This window comes from Panthera leo, chromosome A2 (genome assembly GCF_018350215.1).
Source record: "Panthera leo isolate Ple1 chromosome A2, P.leo_Ple1_pat1.1, whole genome shotgun sequence".
Taxonomy (NCBI): domain Eukaryota; kingdom Metazoa; phylum Chordata; class Mammalia; order Carnivora; family Felidae; genus Panthera; species Panthera leo.
Genome location: NC_056680.1, coordinates 16,113,910 through 16,139,644, shown reverse-complemented (window position 1 = coordinate 16,139,644; position 25,735 = coordinate 16,113,910). Strand labels below are relative to the sequence as shown.

At 53.0% G+C, this 25,735-nt stretch overlaps 2 protein-coding genes across 4 annotated transcripts; both read left to right on the top strand.

Annotated features, from left to right (window-relative positions):
• On the top strand, nucleotides 1-25,735 carry LOC122213102. Its single transcript, XM_042927307.1, has 14 exons — nucleotides 1-298; nucleotides 619-775; nucleotides 1,452-1,717; nucleotides 2,726-2,889; nucleotides 3,449-3,670; nucleotides 3,902-4,030; nucleotides 12,483-12,537; nucleotides 13,062-13,247; nucleotides 18,156-18,329; nucleotides 20,155-20,229; nucleotides 22,929-23,076; nucleotides 23,633-23,907; nucleotides 24,744-24,907; nucleotides 25,242-25,735. The coding sequence occupies exons 1-14, from the start codon at nucleotides 4-6 to the stop codon at nucleotides 25,473-25,475; spliced, it is 2,544 nt and encodes an 847-aa protein (XP_042783241.1). The 5' UTR covers nucleotides 1-3; the 3' UTR covers nucleotides 25,476-25,735.
• On the top strand, nucleotides 6,793-15,849 carry LOC122214268 (serine protease 44-like). 3 transcript variants are annotated; one of them, XM_042929115.1, is made up of 6 exons: nucleotides 6,793-6,879; nucleotides 11,832-12,017; nucleotides 12,458-12,626; nucleotides 12,988-13,247; nucleotides 13,884-14,044; nucleotides 15,504-15,849. In XM_042929115.1, the coding sequence occupies exons 2-6, from the start codon at nucleotides 11,918-11,920 to the stop codon at nucleotides 15,735-15,737; spliced, it is 924 nt and encodes a 307-aa protein (XP_042785049.1). In that variant the 5' UTR covers nucleotides 6,793-6,879; nucleotides 11,832-11,917; the 3' UTR covers nucleotides 15,738-15,849. The 3 variants fall into 3 exon arrangements, with proteins under 3 accessions (XP_042785049.1, XP_042785048.1, XP_042785047.1); XM_042929114.1 differs by lacking the exon at nucleotides 6,793-6,879 and adding an exon at nucleotides 11,583-11,667 and having other exon boundaries at nucleotides 13,884-13,990; XM_042929113.1 differs by lacking the exon at nucleotides 6,793-6,879 and adding an exon at nucleotides 11,583-11,667.

Sequence of the window (25,735 nt, the reverse complement as noted above, 5' to 3'; positions counted from 1 at the left end):
CCCATGGCGTCCCCGAGTGGTGGCTCCCTTGGCCTCTTGCTCTGGCTCCTGCTCTTCCAGCCACGGCTTGGTGGGGCGCAGGGCGAGTCGGCGCCGTCCCCACCCTCCCCGTCCCCCTCGGGGGGCGGCCGCGAGGACCGCCGCGAGAGCGTGTCGAGGGTTGGGGGATCTTCTGCGACCCCCGTGCCCCAAGAGGCTGCCGCTTCCCCACAGGTGGCAGCGGTCACCCCCGTTGACCCTGGTTCCTACAGGGCTGCGGCCATTCCTCAGCCAGCAGCAAGGTCGCTGTTTCCTGCAGGTGATGTTTCGGGCCAGGCCCTGCTGCGGAGAACTGGCCTGGGCCCAGGGGGTTGGGACTCTGCTCTAGGGGAGGGTCTCACGCAAAGATGGTTTTTCCCAGGGGAGGAGAGGCTCTGAGTGGTCCCAACCCTGCCCTTGAGCTCGGAGGGGACATGGCCATTGTCTTGGGGGGATACAGAGCTGCTCGGGGGGATGGGGGGTTCTGAGGGGACATGACCTTGCTTTGAGGGTTCTGAGACTTCTGAGGATTATCCAGCTCTGCTGGTGGGGCTGTCATGGCTTTACTTTCAGTCCCCTCCTTTCCTTGACCTGCTCCAGGATGCGGCCACAGGTCTATGAGGATAGTTGGCGGAATACCCGCCCCAGAGAGGAAGTGGCCCTGGCAGGTGAGCCTGCAGATCAAGGATAAACACACGTGCGGAGGCTCCCTCATTGCCAGCCGGTGGGTGCTGACCGCTGCCCACTGCATATTTGGGTGAGTGTCTGGGGTTCTGGGCTTAGGCTCCTGTTCAGCAGGCTCTGTGACCTGTAGCCCGTCTTGTCCCCCTCCCTGAGCTTCCTCTTCCTCATCTGAAGAAGGGGTCATAGTCCCTGCTCTTCAGACTGCAGGCAGAGGTAAGTGATGGCAGGGCCCTCGGTAGCCTGAAAAGGCAAGACCCCAAATCAGGTTCAAAGCTTGTGCCGATTAGTCTTCAAGCCAAGTGGCAAGAAAGGGGGCAAGATGCCAGCTGAGAGGCAGTGTCTGGGCAAAGGCCGGCAAGGGGGAATACTTAAGAAGAGTGGAGTGTGGGAAACCAATTTGGCCAGATTAGTGGTCTCACGCTTTAATGAGCATGGAAACACCTGCAGAGCTTGTTAAAACACAGATTGCCTGTCCCCACTCCCTCCACCCCGCCCCCCCCCCCCAGTGTCTCTGATGCAGTAGATCAGAAGTGCGATCTGAGAATCCGCATCTCTAACAAGTTCCCAGGTGATGCTGACGCATCACCGGCGAACCCGCCTTGGAGCACCACTGGATGGGTTGGCCACGGGTCCGGGGATGGGACCCGGTTTGGAGGGAGGGAAGTGGTTTGATGGAGATAGGGCCAGGCTGGGAAGGCCCAGAAGATGCGGAAGGGGGGGGGCGTCGACCCTCCGGGATCTCTCTGCAGCCACGTGGAGTACACCGTGAAGATGGGAGACATCCACGTGAACCATACCTCCAGGATGGCCATCCAGGTGCCGGTCCGGGACATCGTTGTCCACAAATATTACAATCCTGTTGGAAGCATTGAGAATGACATTGCCCTCATCCTGCTGGAGTTCCCTGTGAATTTTTCCTCGCACATCCGGCCCGTGTGCCTCCCTGAAAAGATGTTCATGGTGGAAGCTGGTATGGAGTGCTGGGTGACCGGATGGGGAAAAAGAAAAGAAACAGGTGAGGCTGGAGCAAGACTGTAAGCTCAGGCCACAGGCAAGAGGCTGCCGGGTGCCCCGCGGTCGGCCTACGAGCTAAAGGGGGAGGCGGGGAGGCCATCTTGTAGCAAGAGGGTAAGGGAGGAGGCCGCAGAATGCCGTTAGGGAGCGATTGATGGCGTTACAGACTTCGATTAGGATCTCAGGACCTGGGGTCTTGGGTGACAAGCAAGGCGGATTCTCTCTGGGGTGGACTGTAGCCCAGGGGGTGTTGATCTGTCTGCTAATGGGAGCTGTCCCCAAGCCAGCTTGGGTGATGGTGGATGGGGGGCTTCCTGTGAGTGAAAAGAGACGCGAGAACTAATTCCTGGTGAGGCTGGTAGGGCCTCCCGTCCCTGGGGAGAGTTTGGATTCAGTACCTTTGGGGCACTCCCTGTCCAAGAGTTTATGGTCCTGGTCCAAAGGAAAGTCACTTCCCTGATGCACGGGACAACTGCCACTCTTACTAAGCATCCTGAGTGACAGACATTTGGTTTTGATTTCTCATGGCTGGTAAGGCCTCTTTCTCTCCTGATCTGTTCTTCCTCCTCCTATCTCCATTAAAAAAAAAAAATCGTTTTTAACGTTTGTTTGTTTTTGAGAGAGAGACAGAGTGTGTGTGAGCAGGGGAGAGGCAGAGAGAGAGGGAGACAACAGACTCTGAAGCAGGCTCCAGGCTTTGAGCTGTCAGCACAGGGCCCGACGAGGGGCTCAAACTCACAAACCTCGAGATCGTGACCTGAGCCGAAGTCGGCCGCTCAACCGACTGAGCCACCCAGGCGCCTCTCCTGTCTTCGTTTTGATTCTCACCTCCTCCCCTCCCCATGTCCACTTTGGGCCTCCTTTCCTCCAGTGTCAAATGGGGACAGTATTCACTGCCGGGGGGGGGTGTCTGTATGTGAACACACCGTATGGAGACCAAGAACGGACACCCGGGGCTCCGGTTTTGGTCTGCTAGGCAGATCCACCAACTCCTAAATCTTCTCTATAGATAAACCCGAAGATGCTCCGGAACAACTTCAGGAGGCCAAGCTAAACATTGTGCGTTACGAGGAGTGCAATAGGGCACTCAAGGAACAGATGGAAAGTGGTAGTGACCTAGTGAAAAAAGGGGCTGTCTGTGCTTACAGTTCCCGAGGAAAGGACACCTGCCAGGTCAGTTCACGGGCCCTCGCTATCTTAGCATCTTGTTCCTCCACAGTTTCCTCTTTCACGGGCAGTGGGGCCCGTGTTATCCACCAGCCCCTCCGGTCACCCTTCATTCAAGTCAAGGGGGTCCCAGGGGACACACTGCCAAGGCCAGGCTGGCCCGACTGGATCCTTCAGTAGGACCTGCGCTGCCTGCAGGGAGCTGGGAGAGGACGGGCGATTCAGGCAGAAAATACCAGTAATGCCAGTCACGTGTTTTGAACCCCTTCTAATGTGACAGGCAATACTTGGGTGAAGACTTCACTCGTTATGATTACCTCAGAGTGTGTCCATTTCCTTGGCTTATATTCCGTTCTTTGTACACGATTTTTTGAGTGTGTATACGCATTTTGTTTGCTCACATTTTCAGCTCTCCGATCGGATATCCCCAGAAACCTAGGGCTGGTGGAAGCCCAGGGAAACCCCATGCGTGCCCGTCTCCCCAGGCCCTGCAGTGTAATCAGCCAGTTCTGATACTGATTTGTTTCATCCCTGTGTTCTTTTTTTTTTCCTCCTCTTTCTCCAGGGAGATTCTGGGGGCCCCATGGCCTGTGAATTTAATGAAACATGGGTCCAGGTGGGGATTGTGAGCTGGGGCTTTGGCTGTGGTCGCAGAAATTTTCCCGGAGTTTATACAGAAGTTAGTTTCTACAAGGACTGGGTCATTGATCACTTGAGTCAGGCTTGCTGTTGGGACTCAGCTGACTTCTTCATACTTCTGTGCGTGGTGCTGCCCCTGGGCATCCTGGTGGCCCCGTGATCACCCCTGCCCACTCCCCTCCTGTTTCTGACTCTCACCCGAGGCCCCTCCTCCTCATTGCCCTTTCCTCCAATGCTGGTTGGGATCCACTGACCCTGTAGAGAGCTACCCAGTAGAGAGTGGCAGTAAGCCCGGAGCCCTGAAAGTGTCCCAGCCTGATGCCCCAGTCACCTGCCTCGGCCACACCCACACCTTGGCTGTGCTCTGCCTGCCGGGAAGGAGGCAGCCGACCTGCCAGGTAGAGCCCAGTGCTTCCCTGATGCCTTGGAGAGCCTCTACCAAAGAAGAGACCTCGTGAACAGTGAGACAGCATTCGACCTGGCTGTGGTCTCAGGCTTTCACCTGAGAGTGAGCTTGGTGATTGTGCAGAGAGAGCCAGGCGGTGTCACCATGGCCCCGTTGAGGTCTGAGGCCTGGGGGTTCCACATCCGACCCAGGTGTCTGGGACTGGGCAAAGGTCCCCCCTACCCAGTGCGGATCCACCTGGATCCTGCTGGGGCAGCCCCGCGATGGGGTCCCCTTTCTTGAGTACCCAGTGGCCACATCCAGGCTCACCCCAAGTCGTGCGGAGACATTAAGGAGTGTGGAGATCTTAGATGCCAATGAATAAACATTTGCAGTGCATTCTTATTTGTTCTGAAGTTCTGGTCTCCTGAACGTTGTGGGGTTGCCTAGGACATGCTCTGTAGAGAACTAGTTTCCAGTGTAGCTTGGAAAGCACTTCATGGGGTCTAGAAGATCCAGAGGTGAGGAATTCGCCTACCTTGATCTAAGTCTCATCAATGCCCTCCTATTAGAGCCATCAACATCTCTGTGCCCGGAAGTGTTGTCGTTGAGTTCAGCGGCCTCTGGGTCAGAAGCAGGGGGAGCAAGAGAACGGAGATTGGAGCTGGACACACTCACACACCCTCGTACCTCTCCGTGCTGCCCCATACCAGGCATGCCTTGAGGAGACACCAGGGGCTGGGTGTCAAGACACTTTGAGCCCAAAGAGCTGAGTTCCCACAAGGGGAGGGTGGGTGGGAGGTCCTGGCTGTGTGTGTATGTGTGTGTGTGTGTGTGTGTGTGTGTGTGTGTGTGTGTGTACAGCTTCTTTACCCAGTCACCAGACCAAGTGTCCCATAGTCCTCTGGACTGGCTGCTGATCACCCCCCAGCCTCTGTCTCTTGCCCACCGTTCCTTCCGCGGCCAGGGCTAGAGCTCCCAGTTACCATGGACCTCAGCAGGCAGTCTGTGATAGTCCCCCCTGCTGCCGGAGGGAGGCCAGGGTGGGACACTGCTTTGCAAACCCCAGCTGGTTCCAGCTAAACTCCGTTAATGCTACTACTGTCCTTTCACGGACATGCACACGCGGGCAGACCTGGGGGTCCGAGTCCTGCTACATCCCACTCTGACTTACAGCTTTCCTTCAAGCCAACTTGTCCTTTCCTGTGATGTTCCCTGCAGGGCACATCGCTCGGGCTTCGTTTCCTTCTCTCTTCCTCCTCTGTGGTTAAGACCCAGCACAGGCATTCAGTCCTCCCCAGAACCTCCCCTGTGCACTCCCCCTGGGTTGTGAAATGTGCTTTCTTCTAGGCTCCCGGCGGTCTCGTGTCCGTTCCTTACTCTTGCTTCCACTGGGGGACATTTAGGTCCCCAAGGTCAGGGGACTCTGCCCACTCATTCTCTACCTTCCACCCTCCAGTTCTAGGCCTGGAACAGAGCAAGACTTCAGGAAATACTTGGTAAATGAGTGACAGGCAGGAGTCACAGCCCTGGCTGTAGGAAAAGTCCCCAAGCTCTGGGAAGTTTGTGGTCCAGATGGGGTGTCCTGTAGCATGTGACATTAGAATGTGTTTCCTACTGGGGGCAGGGACGGAGACAGGAATTCAGTCAAGCGGCCTGGTTTCCTGAGGATGAAACTCTGGCTGCCAGAAAAGCCAGGCAGAGGCTCCCAGGCAGCAGGACATCAACTCCAAGTGATAGCCATTCTTTCCAACCAATATTTGCAGAATACGTTTTGTGGGGCAGGCACGGGGCTGCGGCTGCAGATAAGATGGGGACCGCGGGTAGGAGGGAAGAGCTGGATGGTAGGAAGACCCTTAGGTCAGGGGCGTGGTGGCCGGACCGAACCACCCTTTGAAAGAGACCCATGACACAGGCGAAGGAGGAGGTTGGCGTGCAGGCAAGTTCTCCCCAAAATATTAAACTTTAAAGGGAAAAGAAACAAAGCAAAAAACGCTGGGGTTTCCAGTCATAAGAAGCAAGTTTATTTTTGAGAGAGAGAGCATGAGCAGGGGAGGGGCAGAGAGAGAGGGAGACACAGAATCCGATGCAGGCTCCGGGCTCTGAACTGTCAGCACAGAGCCTGATGCGGCGCTCAAACTCCCGGATCACGAGATCATGACCTGAGCTGAAGTCAGATGCTTAACCGACTGAGCCGCCCAGGTGCCCCTGGAAAGGCCCAGACTTTTTGCCTCACTTGGGGACAACTTAGAAGGGCTTCTTGTAGGATCAGCTGAAACCTCAGCTGGGTATCATAGCTCAGCTCCTCCCCTTGCCCAGTTCTGCCTCCTTTGCTCCCTTAGAGCTTTATCTCCTGAGAGTGCCCCTCAACAGACCCTCGCTTTCACTTCTGTCTCGGGGAAGCCCCATCTGACACACGTGGCCTGGCTGAGACGGGACAGTCTGAGTTGCAATAAGTGTTTCGGTCCTCTGTCGCTGTGTGACCAACCACCCCCAAACCCAGTTGCTAAAAATAACCGTTTTGCTTTTGTGTTTTTGTTTTGTGTGTGTGTGTGTGTGTGTGTGTGTGTGTGTGCGGTTTTTACGTTCTGGGAAGCAGCCATGAATTAGCAAATACCGAACAACTTCTCAGAGACATACAGGAGCAGATTCCTGGGAACCTCGTTTCACAACATTTTCATCAGGTGGTCAATATATAACTTTATTTTCTGATTGTTTCTGGTTGAAGGCATCTTATTTAATATACTCCATTGATTTGTTATCATCGAACTCATGGCCAACAGAAGTGTAAATCATGCCTCCAAGAAGCTTACCTAACATCTGTTTTCTCTGCTGTGCGCCTCACAGCGTGGAGTCCTTAGCAACCCTCGGCAGCCCTAAGTGATATGTCATTTTAAACAGCAAAATCATCAGTGAAATAACACAAAATTGCAAGAAAAAATGTGGCGCTTGACAGATTGGGAACAGGACAGGTATGTACACTAGGAGCTGAAACTAGGAGGCATAGAGCCGTCTCGTTGACCTCATCCTTGCGTTATTTCTGATGAGATGTGTCACCCCTCCCTTTGTTCCTTTTACTTAATATTATCACTGGTTTTGAGCCCTTTGATTAAGTCGTACTTCTTTTTTTTTTTTTTTAATTTATTTATTTTTGAGACAGAGAGAGACAGAGCATGAATGGGGGAGGGGCAGAGAGAGAGGGAGACACAGAATCAGAAGCAGGCTCCAGGCTCCGAGCCATCAGCCCAGAGCCCTACGCGGGGCTCGAACTCGCGGACCGCGAGATCGTGACCTGAGCTGAAGTCGGACGCTCAACCGACTGAGCCACCCAGGCGCCCCTGATTAAGTCGTACTTCTGTCTAGTTTTGTTCTGGGTTTAAAAAAAAAAAAATTTTTTTTAAATTTAGTTCATTTTGAGAGAAAGAATGAGCGGGGGGAGAGGCAGAGAGAGAGGAAGAGTGAATCCCCAAAGCAGGCTCTGTGCTGTCAGTGCAGAGCCGACTCGGGGCTTGATCTCATGCACCGTGAGATCATGACCTGAGCCGAAATCAAGAGTCAGACGCTTAACTGACTGAGCCACACAGGCGCCCCTGTCCAGTTTCATTCTTGTTACTTTGGTGTTCATTGAGCTTCTTGGATCTCTAGGGTAATAGTTTTTATTAAATGTGGAAAATGTTTGGCCAGTGTTTCTTTAAATATTTTGTCTCTGCTGTCCAGCACCTTCCTTTTGGGAGTGCAATGACACATGTATTACGGCACAGCCCACATTGTTCTGTTTATTTTTATTTTTAAAAATTTTTAAAAATTTTTTAATTTTTGAGAGAGAGAGAGAGAGAGTGAGTGAGCAGGGGAGGGGCAGAGCGAGAGCAAGACTCTCAAGCAGGCTCCACTCTGTCAGCACAGAGGAGCCAGACGAGGAGCTCGATCCTATGAACCATGAGATCATGACCTGAGCCGAAAGCAAGAGTCAGATGTCCAATTGACTGAGCCACCCAGGCGTCCCTCCTAGAAATATTCTTGAGCTTTATTTGGGATGCAGTAAAATTACTTGGAAATTGATATTTTCGGGGCTTGCTTTAAAGATTTGTTAGACAGACAGTGCCTGGGTGGCTCAGTTGGTTAAGCATCTGACTTAAGTTCAGGTCATGATCTCATAGTTCGTGAGTTCGAGTCCCACTTCGGGTGAGCTTGAGCCCTGCATCTCTCTCTCTCTCTCTCTCTCTCTCTCTCTCTCTCTCTCTCTCTGCCCCTTATGGGATTCTTTCCTTCTGTCTCTGCCCCTTGCTCACTTGTGCCCTCTCTCTCTCTCAAAAAAAAATTTTTTTTTGTTAGACAGGACTGTAACATCAGTCTAGGAACTAGTATTTCCTGTTGTTGAGGCAAGACCTTCCTGAATATGCTATCCAGTGGTCTGTGAGTCCTGGGTTTTTCCCGTCTGGCTGATGGAAACAGGCACTATTTCTGTCCCCATGTGAACACCAGCCATTGTTACTTCTGATCCTTTCAAGTGGTTATTTCTCTGGCCACAGGTAGCCCCCCCCCCCCCCCCCCCCCCCCCCGCCCACATGCCCTGCTCAGTACACCAGGGAATACTCAAGCGAGGAACTCTGCAGATCTCCAGAGTTCTCTCCCCTCCCCTGCCTCAGTGCGTAGCTGCCTGGGGGTCCCCTGGCCCCCAGCTTCACTTGCTCCCCTGAGGGGGTCTGTAGAGCTCTGCCTAGGTTCCCCTTTTCTGAGCTACAGCCTGGAAACTCTCTCAAGGCTTCAAGCATTGGTCATCATAGGACTCACCCCATTTAGTTTCCATCTATCAGTCCTACCCTTTGTGGCCTGCTGTCCCGTGTCTTGAAAACTGCTGTTCCATACTTTTTGCCCATCTTTGGTTGTTTACATGGGAAGGGCAATCCCTATTAGTCTGTCTCGGCCAGAAGGACAAGTGAGCACATGTGTTTAATAATATTCTTCTATAATTAAAATAAATATCTGTCATATCTTTTTTAAAGTTTATTTATTTTGAGAGAGAGAGACAGAGCGGGCAGGGGAGGGGCAGTGCACAGCCCGATGCAGGGCTCGAACTCATGAACCACGAGATCATGACCTGAGCCAAAACCAAGAGTCAGATGCTTAACCGGCTGAGCCACCCAGGTGCCCCTATCTGTCATATCTTTAAGTTACTTTCCTTTATTCTGTATTTTTCCTTCTTTTATCTTATTCAGTCTTACTAGAATGTCTCTTCTTAAGCCTTTCAGAGAACAAAATTCTGATTGTGTTCATCTTCATAATTTTGTCTCTATTGACTTCTGCTGTTATTTCCCGTTTTTCCTTTCTTTCTCCCAAATCCTGTCTTTGATTTTTACTCCATTGATCATTTTCACTTTCTGAGTTGCATATTTAGCTCCTTTGTTATCAGTCCTCTTTATTTTATAATATGGTCAAAGCTATAAATTACTTTCTAGAACCATAGCTGGATCACATGTGATTTCGTATGTAGCACTTTCATCGGTAGTGATCTTTAAATTGTCATTACTTCTGTCATGATTTCCTTTTTTTTAAGTTTCAAGTTTTTATTTAAATTTTAGTTAGTTAACATATATGGTAAAATTGGTTTCAGGAGTAGAATTTAGTGATTCATCACTTAAGCATAACACCTAGTGCTCATTACAAGTGCCCCCCTTAATGCCCGTCACCCATCTAGCCCATCCCCCGCCCATCCCCCTCCATCAACCCTCAGTTTGTTCTCTATAGTTAAGAGTCTCTTATGGTTTGCTTCTCTCTCTCTCTTTTTTCCCCTTCCCCTATGTTCATCTGCTTTGTTTCTTAAATTCCATATATGAGTGAAATCATATGGTATCTGTCTTTCTCTGACTGACTTATTTTGCTTAGCATAATACACTCTAGCTCCATCTACGTCGTTACAAATGGCAAGATTTCTTTCTTTTTAATCACTGAGTCATACTCCATTGTGTGTGTGTATATATACATATATATGTATATTATATACATATAATATACATTATATTATATATATATATACACACCACACACCATATTTTCTTTATCCATTCACCAGTTGATGGACATTTGGGCTCTTTCCATAGTTTGGCTATTGTTGGTAATGCTGCCATAAACATTGGGTGCATATACCCCTTCAAATCAGCATTTTTGTATCCTTTGAGTGAATACCTAATAGTGCAATTGCTGGGTCGTAGGCTAATTCTGTTTTTAACTTTTTGAGGAACCTCCATACTGTTTCCAGAGGGGCTGCACCAGTTTGCATTCCCACCAACAGTGCAAGAGGGTTCCCTTTTCACCACATCATCACCACCATCATGATTTCCTTTTAAATAAGAGGATCATTTTCTAGGGTTTTGTTTTTGTTTCAGAACTATGGACTTGTTTGTAAAAGTCGATTTTAGTATTATCGACGTCTGGCTCAAGAACAGAAGCTATGACATTGATTCCTTGAATTTATCAGTCTTCTTTTGTGACCTTTCTGAACATTTTCTGTGTGCTCAGTAAGAATGAATGTTCGGGGCGCCTGGGCGCCTGGGTGGCTCAGTCAGTTGAACGTCAGACCTCAGTTTAGGTCACGATCTCGCGGTCCGTGAGTTTGAGCCCCGCGTTGGGCTCTGAAGCCTGCTTCGGATTCTGTGTCTCCTCCTCTCTCTGCCCCTCCCCTGCTCATGCTCTGTCTCTCTCTGTCAAAAATAAAATAAACATTTTAAAAAAAAAGAATGAATGTTCTTCATTGGTAGTTGTAAAAAAAAAAATCATCATACCACTATCAGGTCAATATTATCCGGTGTCACAGCTAAATATCCTATATTTTTGCTTAACTTTGCCTCTATAAGCTATCAGCTTTTTTTTTTTTTTAAACGTTTATTTATTTTTGAGACAGAGCGTGAGCAAGGGAGGGGCAGAGAGAGAGGGAGACCGAATCTGAAACAGGCTCCAGGCTCTGAGCTGTAAGCACAGAGCCCCACGCGGGGCTGGAACTCACGGACCGCGAGATCATGACCTGAGCCGAAGTCAGACACTTAACCCACCGAGCCACCCAGGCGCCCCGCTATCAGCTTCTTAAGAGGAATGTTTCGAAAACTGGTTTCCCAGGAAGTCGGTCAGCTGTTATTTTACCTAGTAAGGGCTTACTGCATATTCTTGGTTATTTCTCTGTCCCATATGTAATCTTTGCCTTAGATGTCAGGACCTGAAAAAATTGCTATCCCACCTTTCTTTTGCATCAGATTTGTCTGGTATTTCGTTTTCTATCCCTTTATTTTCAACGGATCTGTATTTCTTTGTTTTAAAGTTATGTCTTCAGATAGTACATTTCTGGAGCTCATCATTTTTTTGAGCAATGTGAAAGTTCTTCCTTGTCCGGTTTGTTGAACCGGTTCGCACTGAATTGCAAATGCTATCGAATTAGGACTCAATACTGCTCTTTGGTGTTGTATTTTCTATTTATGATGCGTAAGCCAGCAGATCTCTATTTTAAGGTCGATAAAAGCGGTGACATCTAGATTGGTTTTCGGTGAATAACCGGGAGGTGGGAATCTTGGAGGTCTAGCTGGCTGGGAGTTGTGCCCCGGTGGAGGGGGAGGGGGGTAGAGGGGGGACCCGGGTCCGGCCAACGCGAGGGCAGGGCCGCGGGCTGCCGCGAGGGGGCGCGCGACAGGCTGCGGGCACCAGGGATCCCATGGCGTCCCGCGGGGGTTTTCTGGGCCTCCAGCTCTGCCTCCTGCTCCTCCAGCCTCTGCTCGGTGGGGCCGATGGGCAGCAGGCAGCGAGCAGGCGGAGAGGGGGGCTGGGCTGCTGGCGGGGAGGGGTCGTGGTGAGGGTGCGGGGGTGGGGAAGCGTAGACGAAGGGGGAAGGGTAGGCTAGGGGTGCGCTCAGGCCAGCTCCTGTGTCACTGGTCTTCCCCAGGTAAGGATTATCGCCCCAGCCACGGTCCTGCGTTGACCTCAGGAAGCCCAGAGACGCCGTCGCCTCCAGGGCTCCTGGAATCCTCGATGCCAGTATCCACTGCAACCCCTGGGCCTCCAACACTCACAGTGGGAGAGGCTGCAGAGTCCACCCAGACTACTGGATCCCAAACGTTCTCTCCTCAAGGTACTGCTTCTGTACAGGTTGGCACAGGCCTGCCTGGGAGGCCAGAAGGGAATGCTGCTTGGCTGGGTAGACCGCGGGGTCACAGTCTATCTTGGAGGGTTTGCGAGGAAACCTGGCTCTGCCCTCGGAGGCATCCGGAGGGGGTGGTAGGGGACAACGGCTGCACTTCCAGTACTTTCTCTCTCTCTCTCTCTCTTTAATGTTTATTTATTTTTGGGAGAGAGAGAGAGAGAGAGAGAGAGAGAGACAGAGCATGAGTGGGGGAGGGGCAGAGAGAGGAGGAGACACAGAATCCCAAGCAGGCTCCAGGCTCTGAGCTGTCAGCACAGAGCCCGATGTGGAGCTCGAACCCACAAACTGTGAGATCATGACCTGAGCCGAAGTTGGACACCTTAACCAACTGAGCCACCCGGGTGCCCCATCCAGTCCCTTCTCTTTAGTGAGCCAACCAGGATGCGGCCACAGGTCTATGAGGATAGTTGGGGGAGTGGCGGCCCCCAGGAGGAAGTGGCCCTGGCACGTGAGCCTGCAGATCAATAACAAACACATACGCGGAGGCTCCCTCATTGCCAGCCGGTGGGTGCTGACCGCTGCCCACTGCGTCACTGGGTGAGTGTCCGGGCCCCGCGCTTGGGGCCCCTGGTCAGGCTCTGTGACCTGGAGCCAGTCTTGTCCCCCTCCCTGAGCTTCTTCCTCTTCCTCGTCTGGAAAGGAAGTCCCAGCCCCCTACTTTTTATTCAGCCTGGAATGAGGCCCTGGGAATTAGCCTTTCCACCAAGTTCCCACACGCTGCTCTGGTAGTGCTGGGACCTCCTTTGGAGAACCACTGGAGACAGCGGTTAGGGTCTGGGGCCGGGGTGTGGTGTGCAGGCAGGCCGGTGCCTGACGGCTGGCTTAGGAGACAAGGGCCAGGCTGGGAAGAACCTGGAAGGCGTGGGAGGGGATCGACGCGAAGGGCATCTTCCCACAGCCATGAGGACTATACAGTACGGCTGGGAGACAAATCGTTATATCCTAATTCCAAAACGACACTGGTGGTTCCAGTTGAAGACATCGTTTGCCACCGCTTTTTTGACGATACAACTTTGAGGCACGACATTGCCCTCGCTCTGCTGGCCTTTGCTGTGAATTACTCCTCCTACATGCAGCCTGTGTGCCTCCCTGAGAAGTCTTTCCAAGCAGAAACTGGGACGGAGTGCTGGGTGACTGGCTGGGGCCAACCGGAAGAAGGTGAGACTGATGGGGTGGGGGGGCAGCTGAGGGGGCACCCTGGTGCCCTGGGGGTGGCCCACAAGCCAGAGGGAGGGACAGGGAGGCTGGTTCTTTCCCAGGAGGACATACTGCCGGGGTAGCATCCGAACTGCGTTAAGAATGGGTTGGAGGGGCACCTGGGTGGCTCAGTCAGTTGGGCGGCCGACTTCGGCTCAGGTCATGATCTCGCGGTCCGTGAGTTCGAGCCCCGCGTTGGGCTCTGTGCTGACAGCTCGGAGCCTGGAGCCTGTTTCAGATTCTGTGTCTCCCTCTCTCTCTGCCCCTCCCCCGCTCATGCTCTGTCTCTCTCTGTCTCAAAAATAAATAAGCGTTAAAAAAAAAATTAAAAAAAAAAAAAAAAAGAATGGGTTGGAATGTTAGCACCCGGAGGCTCCGGGGCCCGGGTACCAGAGATGGTGGGTTCTCTCCAGCACGGATTTCAACTCTAGGGGGACGAGCTGTCCCTCCGGGAAAGTACCTGCTGTGGCCATGGGACAGTACCTACTGCCCCAACGTCCTCTGAGGAGGCACTGAGTGTGAGCGCCCCGAGCCAGAGCCAGAGCGGGTTTGGGGGGCTCTCTCCGCTCCTGCAGACCCTGACTTGTCTCCTCGTAGTTTTAGCACCGATGCCAGTTCTTCTGCAGGAGACGGAGCAACACATTCTTCACCACAAGAAATGCAACTGGATATTGCAGACACAGTTAGGAACGTTTCGCAGCATGGTGAGAAAAGGGATGATCTGTGCCTATCGAGCAGAGAAGAAGGGTATCTGTAAGGTCAGTTCATGGCTCCACTGTGGCCCCTGCAGTGAGCACGTCCCCTCCCAGTTTCCTCGTTCGCAAGCGGCACGGCCTCCTCCTCCCTCGTGGCTCCCCTGAGCTGGCCTGGCCTGTTTCTTCAGAGGGGAGCAGTCCCTGCTGGCCTGGGGGCACCGCCATGGTGTGGGGAAGCTGGGGCAGGTAACGCTAATACCAGAAGTCCCTTTAATTGAGTTCCTCCTCTGTGGCACTTACGGTGTGAGCCAGTGTGGGTACTGACCCCCAGTAGCTCTGTGAAGCCACATCATAACCCCGCGGCATAGACATCGTAGCGATTATACAGATGAGGTGAGGTCCAAAGATGTCAGCTCCAGGTTCCCCCGTGGGTGCTTGCAGGACTCCTAGAGGATGAGTGTTTGGGTTTCTTGGAAAGAGAACAGCATTGTAGGGAGAGGGATCAGCATGTGGAGCAGCTCAGAGGTCCCAGGGAACGTGTCACATTTAAGGGAACGTTTTCCAGGTCTGGACCAAATGAGGTGGCAAATGTGGCCAGAGAAGAGGGTTGGAGTCAGAGTACGCGTGGCCTGGGGTGCTGGTCCAAGTTTCTAGACGCCGTCTGGGCAGGACTGTGGGCTAGACGTTTGTTTCCATCATCTAGGCGATGGTGCTGAGTCCCGAGCGGGATGTGGGAGGGTGAGGGGGTGAAGGAGGTGTGTCCGACATTGAATCATGAGCTCTGGGTGACTGAGTGCTGTTGAGGGAGGGGGCTCGGGAGAGGTTAGGAGGGCTGTCTGTTTCTGTCTGAGCTGGTTGGTGCGGGGCCACCACAGCAGATCTGGGAAGGACGTGCGGTGCTCTGGGTGAGGTGGGGGGGTATACGGGATGTCTGAGACTGTCTGGACACGGGGAAGTGATGCATGCATGGTGTTGGATATGTGGGTTTAAGGTCGGGGAATTTCAGGTTACAGGTGAGGATTATGGGATCCCCCCCACGCAGGGTCGATATGCAAAATATTTCACATCCTTTGAGGCCCGGGACCGAGCAATCAGAGTAGACACCAACCTTAGAGCTGGAGGAGGACTCTGGAGGCTGTGCCAGGAGATGCCCCTTTGGTGGCTGGGTCATGGGAGGCTTGGAGAGGATCATGGGGGTGCTCAGGGTCAGTTGAGGAATAGGGGTATTCAAAGAGAATTCAGTATATTACCAGCACTGTTGCTGTACTGGGGCCTACTGGCTGTACATCCCTGAGCACCTGGGAAGGAGGAGGATTTCTCAGAGGATGTTAAACGTTTCACTTAGCTTTCGACTCTCAAATGTTCCCAGAAGCCAAGGGCTGGTGCAGGCTCAGGGAGGTCGTGGGGAAGCCCCATGCGTGCCCATCTCCCTGGACCCTGCAGTGTAATCTTAAGCCAGTTCTGATGTTGATTCTCTTCCATCCCTGTGTTTTGTTTTGTTTTGTTTTTTCTCTTTCTCCAGGGAGATTCTGGAGGCCCCCTGGTCTGTGAATTTAATGAAACATGGGTCCAGGTGGGGATTGTGAGCTGGGGCATTGGCTGTGGTCGCAGAAATTTTCCTGCAGTTTATACAGAAGTTAGTTTCTATAGGGACTGGGTCACTGATCACTTGAGTCAGGCTTGCTCTTGGGACTCAGCAGGCTTTTTCATACTTCTGTGCCTGGTGCTGCCCCTGGGCATCCTGGTGGCCCCATGATCACCCCTGCCCACTCCCCTCCTGTTTCTGACTCTTAACACTGGGCCTGTCCTCCAACCTCCCCCTTCTCCTCATTGCCCTTTCCTCCAATGCTGGTTGGGATCCACTGACCCCGTAGAGAGCTACCCAGTAGAGAGTGGCAGTAAGCCCGGAGCCCTGAAAGTGTCCCAGCCTGAAGCCCCAGTCACCTGCCTCGGCCACACCCACACCTTGGCTGTGCTCTGCCTGCTGGGAAGGAGGCAGCCGACCTGCCACGTGGAGCCCGGTGCTTCCCTGACGCCTTGGAGAGCTTCTACCAAAGAAGAGACCTCGTGAACAGTGAGACAGCATTCGACCTGGCTGTGGCCTCAGGCTTTCACCTGAGCGTGAGCTTGGTGATTGTGCAGGCGGTGTCACCACGGCCCTGCTGAGGTCTGAGGCCTGGGGGTTCCACATCTGACCCAGGTGTCTGGGACTGGGCGAAGTTCCCCCCTACCCAGTGCGGATCCACCTGGATCCTGCTGGGGCAGCCCCGCGATGGGGCCCCCTTTCTTGAGTACCCAGTGGCCACATCCAGGCTCACCCCAAGTCGTGCGGAGACATTAAGGAGTGTGGAGATCTTGGATGTCAATGAATAAACATTTGCAATGCATTCTTATTTGTTCTGAAGTTCCGGTCTCCTGAACGTTGTGGGGTTGCCTATGACATGCTCTGTAGAGAACTAGTTTCCCACGTGGCAAAGAAACTACTCGTGGTTTTCATGGAGCCCTTGAGGGAGCCGTAAGTCCCCACCTGCTCGGGTGGGAGTCCTCTGCATGGTTTTAGCTCGCTGGGTCCTGCTCCCTGGACTCAGTATGTTTGCCCGGAGCTTCGTAGCTTAATTACCAGCCCCTGGAGCTCAGAAGAGAGGATCACAAGAGACCAAAACTGGAAGCAAGAATGAAGTTAGAACATGAGAAATATTCCTTCTCTTCTGCCTCTTCCACTTGCTGCTATCGCTGCCCATTTTATTAACAAGCATTTGTACTCTCAGAGGGAGGAAGGCAAGGGAGATTCGGTGTGGGAGGCACTGGTTCATTACCCTTATTCTCTGGTCCGGTGTCCCAGCATCTCTCTGTCTGTGTCTGGCTTCTGATCAACTCCTCCCAGTCTCCTGTCCCCTGTCCTTCTAGGGGTCAATGTTTTAGATCCCATATATCCGTGGGCTCAGAGGGCAGTCCGTGTCAATCCTATATGTTGTGGGAGGAAGGCTGGGGTTGGGACCGAGCTTATTAATAAGTATTAAACCATCGGCTTTAAGAAGCCACTGAATATAAGTGGGTTAACCCAATAAATTTAACTTCTTCCTAAGACATCCTAATCAAGTGTTCTTGGTCGGCAGGTATCTTTCCCCCCATCTTAAGGCTCCACTCAGCCCTGTGGTTCATGCTTTAACTGCATCAGATTTCCCCGGAGAGCTTGTTCAAATGCAGATCGCTGGTTCCACTCCTAGAGTTTGTAGTCGTGTAGGTGTGGGGTGGGGCCTGAGAACGACATCTCTAACAAGTTCCAAGCACTGCCTCTGCTGCTCTGGAGAACACTGCTGTCATTAACAGGAGGAGAGAAGGCAGCCTCCTCTTGACTGCCTTGACATGTAAGTGACACACATCACTTCTACTCACCTGCTAGTCATGGGAACTCATTATGTGGACCCCCTTAGATACCAGGCAGGGGAATGTGGTCCCCGGAGCTGGACCCCTCCCTGCATCCCCCAACTAGACAAGAGAAGGTGGAATCTTGGTGGTCAGGTCCCAATCTCTGTCATACCCAGCGGATGCAGAGACCATATCCTTCTGGAAAAATGCTCTGTGAAGGCCCAAGGCCCGGTATACGCCATCATCTCTTTCAAGACCATCCCCTTGGTGGTCTGTGGAAGAGGAGGCATGTATTTCCTTCTCACGACTTCCCCAAGAGTCCTTGTTCCAGTAATAGGTCCAGCTCAAACACCACTTTCCTAAAGACGCCTTCCCGGGTTGCCTAGCCTTAATGTTCCTTTCTTGTGCTTTCTGTATCTTTTCAGACTCTCAAATCAATATAAATTGTCAGCCTTTCGAACGCACCGAGCCCAGGGAGGGGACCAAGGGTGCGGTCAGAGGCTGGGCGACCAGGTGGCCTCACAGGTCCTGGGAATTTGGGCGGGCCTTCACTACCCAGACTGGGGGGGACGCTGTCACCAGCTTAAAGCAATTGGGAGTGTTTTCATGGGCTTGGCCACCCGGGGGGCAATCACAGATCAGGGGCTCCGAGGTCATTTTCGAGGAAGAGGCACGAAGTGTGCCAGCGCAGATGCCGGAAACGCGCCCGTGGGCGTCGGGGAAGGCTTGGCGCGTTGTCACGTGCTGGGGGCCCCATCACGTGACCGGACCCCCGTCACGTGCTGGGGGCGCCCTCGTGCGTCAGGGGCGCCCTCACGTGTCAGACTCGCGGCGCCGCGTGCCTGGGCCTGCAGGTGGCACCTCCCGGGCCTCATGGCCGCCTCGCCACCACCCAGCTGCGCTGGAGCCTCGGGGCCCTGGGGCCTGAGCCGCCGCCTCCTCCTGCTGCTGCTGCTGCTGCTGCCGCTGCTGAACTCGGGTGAGGCCGCGCCTCCTCCGCGGCCGTGCGTTCCGTGTGTCCGTGTGTCTTCTGCCACCTCCCCCCGCCACCCAGTCCCCGCTCTGCCCCTCCCAGCACCCCCCCCCCCGCCCTTGAGGGTGGCCCCTCGGCGTGGCCCGCTCTTTGGCTACCTGGGACTCTGTGGACCCCGCCTCCCCACGGTCACCCGCCCTCCACCGCCACCCCTCAGGATGGCGCCAGCCTCCTGCCGCCCTGGCCTCCCTCAGGTGCCACCCGCCCTGCCGCCTCCTGGGGACCTGCAGGGCGGAGGACCCCCTGCCTTTCCTCTCTCCCCATGCGCAGCCACTTCCTCCCCAGCCCACGCGGGCCTGGTGGCCGAGACCGAGCCGCCCTCCCGGGCGTGGTCGGGCCTCCCCGACCCCAGGCCGCTGCGCAGGCGCTGCAGGCCAGAGGCGCGTGGTCTCCGCGCGCTGAAACCGGGATGCCACGCCCCCTCTTCGCCCCCGGCCCACTCCTCCCGTTGGCGCCCCTCTTGTCCTCCGAAGACGCAGGCCCCCAGGTGCTGTCCTCCTTGAGTGCCTCTAGCCCCCAGGGGCCCCTCCGAACCCCACTATTCAGCACCCCCACACCCTTTCTTAATCAATCAGAGATACACCTCCTGTTCAAGGTCAGGATGCTGACCCTGCTCTGGACCGCAGGCCCTCTCCGCGCTGCGCTGCTCTGTCATTTTCTTGGAGGTCTCCAACCTCTCCCTCCCTGTCTGCCGAGCTGCCTCTCCCCGCGCCTTCCCCTCACTGCCAGGTTTCTCCAAGTAACAGTTTCCACTTGGTGCTGCCTTCACTGCTTCCTCGCTTCTCCCGTAATCCGTAGCCGTTCCGGCCATGCCTCTGTCCTTGTCCCTGACTTTTCTACCACTTCCTCCGTCCTCACTTTTTCCAGTCCCTTGGTTTCTCCAGCCATAACTCCTGATTCTTCTCTGCCTCAGGGTAACTCCCTTGCTCCCAACTCCTTGGGGTCCAAAGCTGAGGCTCTCATCTGACTACAAACTGGGTTCTCTTATTCTCTTCTCCTCAACTCGGTGGATAGGAGGCATTGTTCCCTAAAATCCGAAAGTGGGGGTTACCCAAGACCTAGCCATCTGCCCGCACCCCACATCCAGCTCACCATGCGTGTTCTCACTGCCACTTCCTCATTTAGACCGCCTCTTTTCTTGCCTGTGTCCTGCGGAGCCTCTGGTGGGATCTCACTGCCTGGTCGGTCATCTTCCTACTTTACTCTTCACAATAGAAGCCTGACCATGTCACCCTTCCTCTGGCCTCCCTCCTCCCACAGGGTCTCTTTGCTTCTCCGCCTGGCTTCTGAGCCTCCCCCCCCTCCGTGACTGACCCCGACTTTCCTGCATGGCATCATTTCTTGTCATCATAGAGCCTTGTCCTTTATCCTCTGGAGGCTCTGGCACACACCGTGGTGTTTCTTTCGCACGGAATGTCATTGTCACTTTTCCGTTTTACCTTCTTTTCATCTTTAAGACCTGGCACAATCACCCTTCTTCTCAGAAGCGTCCTCGTCCACCACTTCTTCTGGGCTCCCCTGACACCTGTGACCTGGTCCCTGCATTGATCGCACACAGGCGACTGTGTGTGTTTACTCCTGTCTCCCCTGCTGGACAGGGTGTTCCTAGAGGGCAAATACAGCCGGTATCTGTTGGCGACGCTCTGTCCCCTCCCTGGCCTCGGGCTCCAGGCTGGGAATGGAATGAGGGGGGAGAGAATATTTGGCGAATGAACAAATTAACCGATTCATGACCTCTTGCTTCGTTTCTGTTCCCCCTTTTCTCCTCCAGGTTATAAAGAAAACAATTCCATACCAGGTGGGGAGGGTGAGCCCCTGCGCCAGGAAAACCTCAGCTCCTGGGAGGGTGTGTTCTGAAGAGGGTCACACAGATAGTGTTTCTGGGTGTGTGGGAAGCAGGAATTTAGTCTGACCTGTGTGCTTTCCGAAGGGCCTTTTTCCTTAGACGGCAGGGATGGCGGGCTGGGTTGCTCCTGCTGTTCAAGGCCTTCCGTTGTCACGGGTCCTCCCTGATTTGTTACGAATTGTTCAGTTGCTGAAGTTACCTCTTCCTGCTTCTGTCCATGCCCCGCTGCCATCCTCCCCTTCCCCGTCCTTCCAGCCTTTCCTGCATGTCCAGCGCGTATCTCTGCTTGTGCGTATCCTCGTCAAAATACACATTGTGGTTTTGTGCGCATGTATTTTTAACTTACGTTAAATGGTGTTTCTCTAGCCCCCTTTCTGTTTCCTCCAACTTATGGAACACCGTACGAATACAAATAGGTCAAGGAACACACGCATCATTTTTTCAGAATCAGTTGAGGGTAACATACACCGTGACTCCTTGTCTCTAAATACGTAGGTGTGTATTTTCTAAGAATATTCCTTTACGTAGCCGTAGTATCAACTTATGAACTTATTACTTATCAACCACTTATCAACTTCACACATTTACATGGATACCATACTTTTATCTATTGTCCGTAATCTCATTTGGTCAGCCCTCTGCATTCCTATCAGCCATTTGTGAACAGACCTACTAGATGCAGCTTTTGTCTGTTTTTGCCCATCTCTAACAGATGAAAAATGGCTTCTTGATTTAATTGACATTTTTCTCATTAGTAAGGAGTTTCAGCATGCCTCAATGTGCTTTTGGCCTCTCGAGTTTCTTCTTCTAATAAATCGCCCTTACCCTTGGCATATTGTCTGTTGTTCTTTTTTTCTTGTTGATTTCCTAGAGTTCCATGTATGTTCCTAATGAAAGTCTTGTGCTGATTTTAGGTAATTGCAAATATTGCCTCCCAGTCTGTCATTAACTTGATTAATCAAAGTAATCAGTTTGATGCTTTATGGATTTTTAAAAAATGTTGATTTATTTTTGAGAGAGAGAGAGTGCGAGCCAGGGAGAGGCAGAAAGAGAAGGGAGACAGAATCTGAAGCGGGCTCTGCACTGACAGCAGAGAGCCCGACGTGGGGCTCAAACCTATGCACCGTGAGAGCATGACCTGAGCCAAAGTCGGATGCTTAACCGACTGAGCCACCCAGGCGCCCCTGTGGACTGTGTTTTGAAGTTTTGTTTAAGGAGCCTTTCCCGCCCCATGTCACACAGTTCATCATTAACTTTACATTTTCACTTTTTAGGTCTTCGAAGCTGGTAGGAAAGAATCCAGTTTTGTTTTTCTTACTTTCTTTATAGTGAGTCAGTTTTCCCAGCACTGTCTACTCAACATGCATCTTCCACCCACCGATGGTGGTGGCTCCTTTATTTCCATTAAATTCCTATGTTCCCAGAACAACCTCAGGCTCTCTGTTCTTTTCCATTGCTTCCATCTGTCAGTCCTTGTCAATACCACACTATTTTTGTTATTATGGTTTTGGTGTGTGTCTAGATATCTGCTAGGACAAGTGTCCCTTTATGTTCTACTCTCTCAGAGACTGAGCTATTCATGGACCTTTGTTTTTCTATGTCAGTTGTAGAGTGTAAAGTTTCCTAAAATCCTAACTTGGAAAATGACTTTATAGATTAACATTGGGAAGAATGACATCTGAAATGTCTAGTTGTTTATGTAAAAGCAAGGTCTGGCTCCCTTCCTGGCTTCTGACAGTATAGTGTCATTTTGTATGTGTTCCTTAATGTTATATGGTGTTTGCTGTAGGTTTGTGGCATCTAACTTTTGTTAAGGATTTTCTTTCCGTTCCTACTTTGCTAAGTAACAGGTGGTGTTTGGGTTTTTTTTTTTTTTTTTTTTTAGTCATTAGTATGTGTTGAGTTTTTCAAATGTCTTTTTCTGCGTCTACTGAGAAAAGCATGGGATCTTTCTCTTGAGAGAAAAAGAACTGTTTATGTGGAGAATGCTCTAAGGGCTCTTCCATTGTGGGACCACCCTTGCACTCCTGAGACAATCACTACATGATTGTGATGCGTTTTTTCAAAATACAGCGTTGAGTAATATTTTATTTATAATTTTTGCGTCTGTGTTCACTCATACGGTCGTACAACTTGATTGTTGGAAGGACGTGTAAACTGAGGCCGTGTAAGCTGTGAGTGGGGGCTCCGTGGGCTCCATGTGGAGGCTCTTTCTTGAATGGCCTGTGTACAGATTTCTGACACAGAAGTCAGGAGCTTTTCTTAGCTCTGAGTAGTGTGGGGGCAGAGGCCTTTTGCATCTGAGAGATACAGCAAGCTTATGGCCTTTTGGAAACATGGCCTCGGGACTTCTTCCAGATCCAAGAGAATGTATTTCTTGTCCTGGGGCATTTTCTATGCTTCTCCCTTGTTTTGAGGTTCCCAGCTAATCTCTCCCTGTTGTCTCAGTATCTCTCTCTCTCCTGTGATGTCTTTATGTCTCTGGCTTGAAGCCTTTTATCTCTGTCATTGTCATTTTTTTGTCTAGCGCAGTGCCTTTCTCTCACCCTGTCTCCCCATCTTTGAAATGAGAACAAGACCCTGAATTTACAGCTTTGTGCAAATTGTCCCGGGGTGGGGTGGGGGGGCATCTCAGTCTCGGGTATCCTCATTCTCCAATATGTGGTCACCGTGTCTCCCCGGCACACTTGTTCCTGAAGTTTGTGGCAGACCCTGGTGGTCGGAAGATTTGGACATGACCCGACATTGGCCCTGGGAGGTGAGCCTCCGGCTGGAAAATGAACACATATGTGGAGGGGCCCTCATTGATCTCAGCTGGGTGGTGACTGCTGCCCACTGCATCCAAGGGTGAGTGTGGCCCCTGTGTCCACGGCCTGGAGACCCAGGGCTGCCATGGGCCCAGCCCATCCTCCTCATTTCCTCTGTGAAACAATGTGGGAGTTGGGAGGTGAAGGGGGAGTAGGAAGGGATATCCGGAATGGGGAAGAGTCCTGCTCAAGGTCTCACAGGGCGCCAGGGGCTGAGTTGAGGCAGGAGCGCAAAGCAGCCATGACTGCATCCTGAGCAAGGTGACAGGAAAACCCAGCATACACTCCCCTGCCACCCCCCCAGTCCTCAGACACCTCCCCCCTCTCCATGCACACAAGAACATACACGTATAGCAACACTTGCACGCTTGCATACACCATACATAGATGAGGCCGGCTTGAATCAACTTGAACAGGGAATGAGGAGGCAGCAGCATCCCTGGCCCTGATGGCCTCCAGGCTGGATTAGCAAGATGGAAAGAGCAGAGCACATCGGGCAGGGCTTCTGCTGAGGGAGAGGGTCTTCGGCAGAGGTAGGAGCACTGCGTTGTTTGGAAACCTGACGTCGACTGGCTGAGGCCGTGTGTCTCCCGTAGCACCAAAGAGTACTCCGTGATTCTCGGCACCCCCAAGCTGAAGCCCGTGGACTTCCCGAAGGGCGTCTCGATCCCCGTGAAGGACATCATCATGCACCCCAAGTACTGGGGCCGGACCTTCATCATGGGTGATCTTGCCCTTCTCCAGCTTCAGACTCCCGCCATCTTCGGCAAGTACGTGCAGCCCATCTGCCTGCCAGAGGCCAGCTACAACCTGAAGGTTGGGACGCAGTGCTGGGTGACTGGCTGGGGCCAGGTGAAGCAGCGCTTCTCAGGTGAGCACGATGGGTTGAGGGTGGGGTGTGGAACCACAGAGGGCGTGCTGCCTTCCTTCTGGGGCCTCGGCTGCTAGACCCTTTCACGGTGCCTCTCAGGAAGCTTGTGGTTGCCACCTCTGGGCAGTTGTTGGATGTGTTAGGACGGTCCTCACGGTTTACACCGCTGGGCCTGCTGTCGGCACTAACGCAGGTCTAGCGACGCCTGCGCTGGGCACGATCTTTTGTGTCTTACAGAAGCTCGGAGTCAGGGAATCATAAATGTACTCACTCACTCATTCATTCACCTGACGAGCCTCGAGCGTCTGGCGCACCCCAGCCCCCTTGCGTTGGGAACACGAGCCCTACCTGCGGGGCATTGTAACTGAGTGTGGGGGTGGGGGCGCAGGCTGGCAAGGAAGGAGGCCAAGACTTGGTCAGGTGATCTCGAGATCCAGCCGGGAGGGATCTGGGAGGAGCATCTGAGAAGCCTGAAGGAAGAGCGACTATTAATCAGGTGACAGAGGGCACAGCCGATGCCAAGCTCAGAGGCTAGAGAGAAGCAGTGTGGGGTTGGGGTCTCCAGCTGTAAGTGGTTGCATTGAAACTTGGGTTGTGGCCTGCTCGGTTCAGAAGCAGCTGCTGCCCAGAGAGAGGGATCCTGAAAGCCTCCGAGGGTGAGGGGCTTGCCAGACATGGTCGGTGCTGCAGGGAGACAGACAGGTGAAGGCGGGCACGGGGGTGTGAAGGGATGTGGCTCGGCCGAGTGTCAGAAATGGCGGTGAGAGGACACTGGGGAGAGGCCAGGGCTGAGTGGAGTCAGAAGTTCTTTCTCACCCCACTGGGCTCCTCCACAGCCAACTCCACGCTGACCCCAGAGCTGCAGGAAGCCGAGGTGTTTATCATGGACACCAAGAGGTGCAGCCGGATTTACCGCAAGAAGTCCCTCATCCCCCACCTTGTCCCCCTCGTCCTGGGGAACATGATCTGTGCCACCAATTATGGAGAAAACTTGTGCTCTGTGAGTTTCGGGCGGTTCTGGCAGCTCTTCTCTTGGCAGTGACTCCCAGGGTGGGGGCAGGGGAAGTTCCCGGGGAGGGGTTTGCTGGGCTTTTCCCTCTCTGTCAGCATCACCAGGCAATGCTCTGCTCCCATCCCCTGTGACTTTGACTTTGCCTGATAACCCTGGGATGGGTCCACAACTGAGGAGCTGAAGGAGGAGGGCCCCATGTAGTGAGGACCTCAAGGAGCGAAAGAATCTTCCAGGCAGAACTCAGGGTGGGCATTCTGGGTCCTCTGGGGTCCTGGGTCCCCACGGGGCCCAGGGCTTCCATTGTTCCTCTCTCTTTGCCTAGGGGGATTCTGGGGGTCCGTTGGCTTGCGAAGTCGAGGGCAAATGGATTCTGGCTGGGGTGTTGTCCTGGGAAAAGGCTTGTGCCAAAGCGCAGAATCCTGGCGTGTACACCCGTGTCACCAAATACAGCAAATGGATCAAGCAGCAAATAAGTAATGGGGCTCTCTCAGGCCCCCAAACCTCTGCCTGCCTTCTACTCCTGTTCTGGCTGCTGCAGCCCCAGATGGGCCCCTGATCTCTCTTCTCTCTTCTCCCTGCTTTGCCTGTGCTTTATGGGTCCAGGTCAAAGTTAGACCCAGTTCCTGTGTCGGTATTCAACAAGAGTCAAGGTGGGGAGAGTGGCCCCCGGGAGGATGGGGCCCTGCTTTGGCCTCCCCATGGGGAGGGATGCGGTGGATGACTAGGCCTCGGGTGACCAGGAAAAGGGACGTGTGGCCTGGAAGAGCTCTGGAATTGCGGACCAGGATAGCCGGGATTAAATTTGTGCAAATGTGA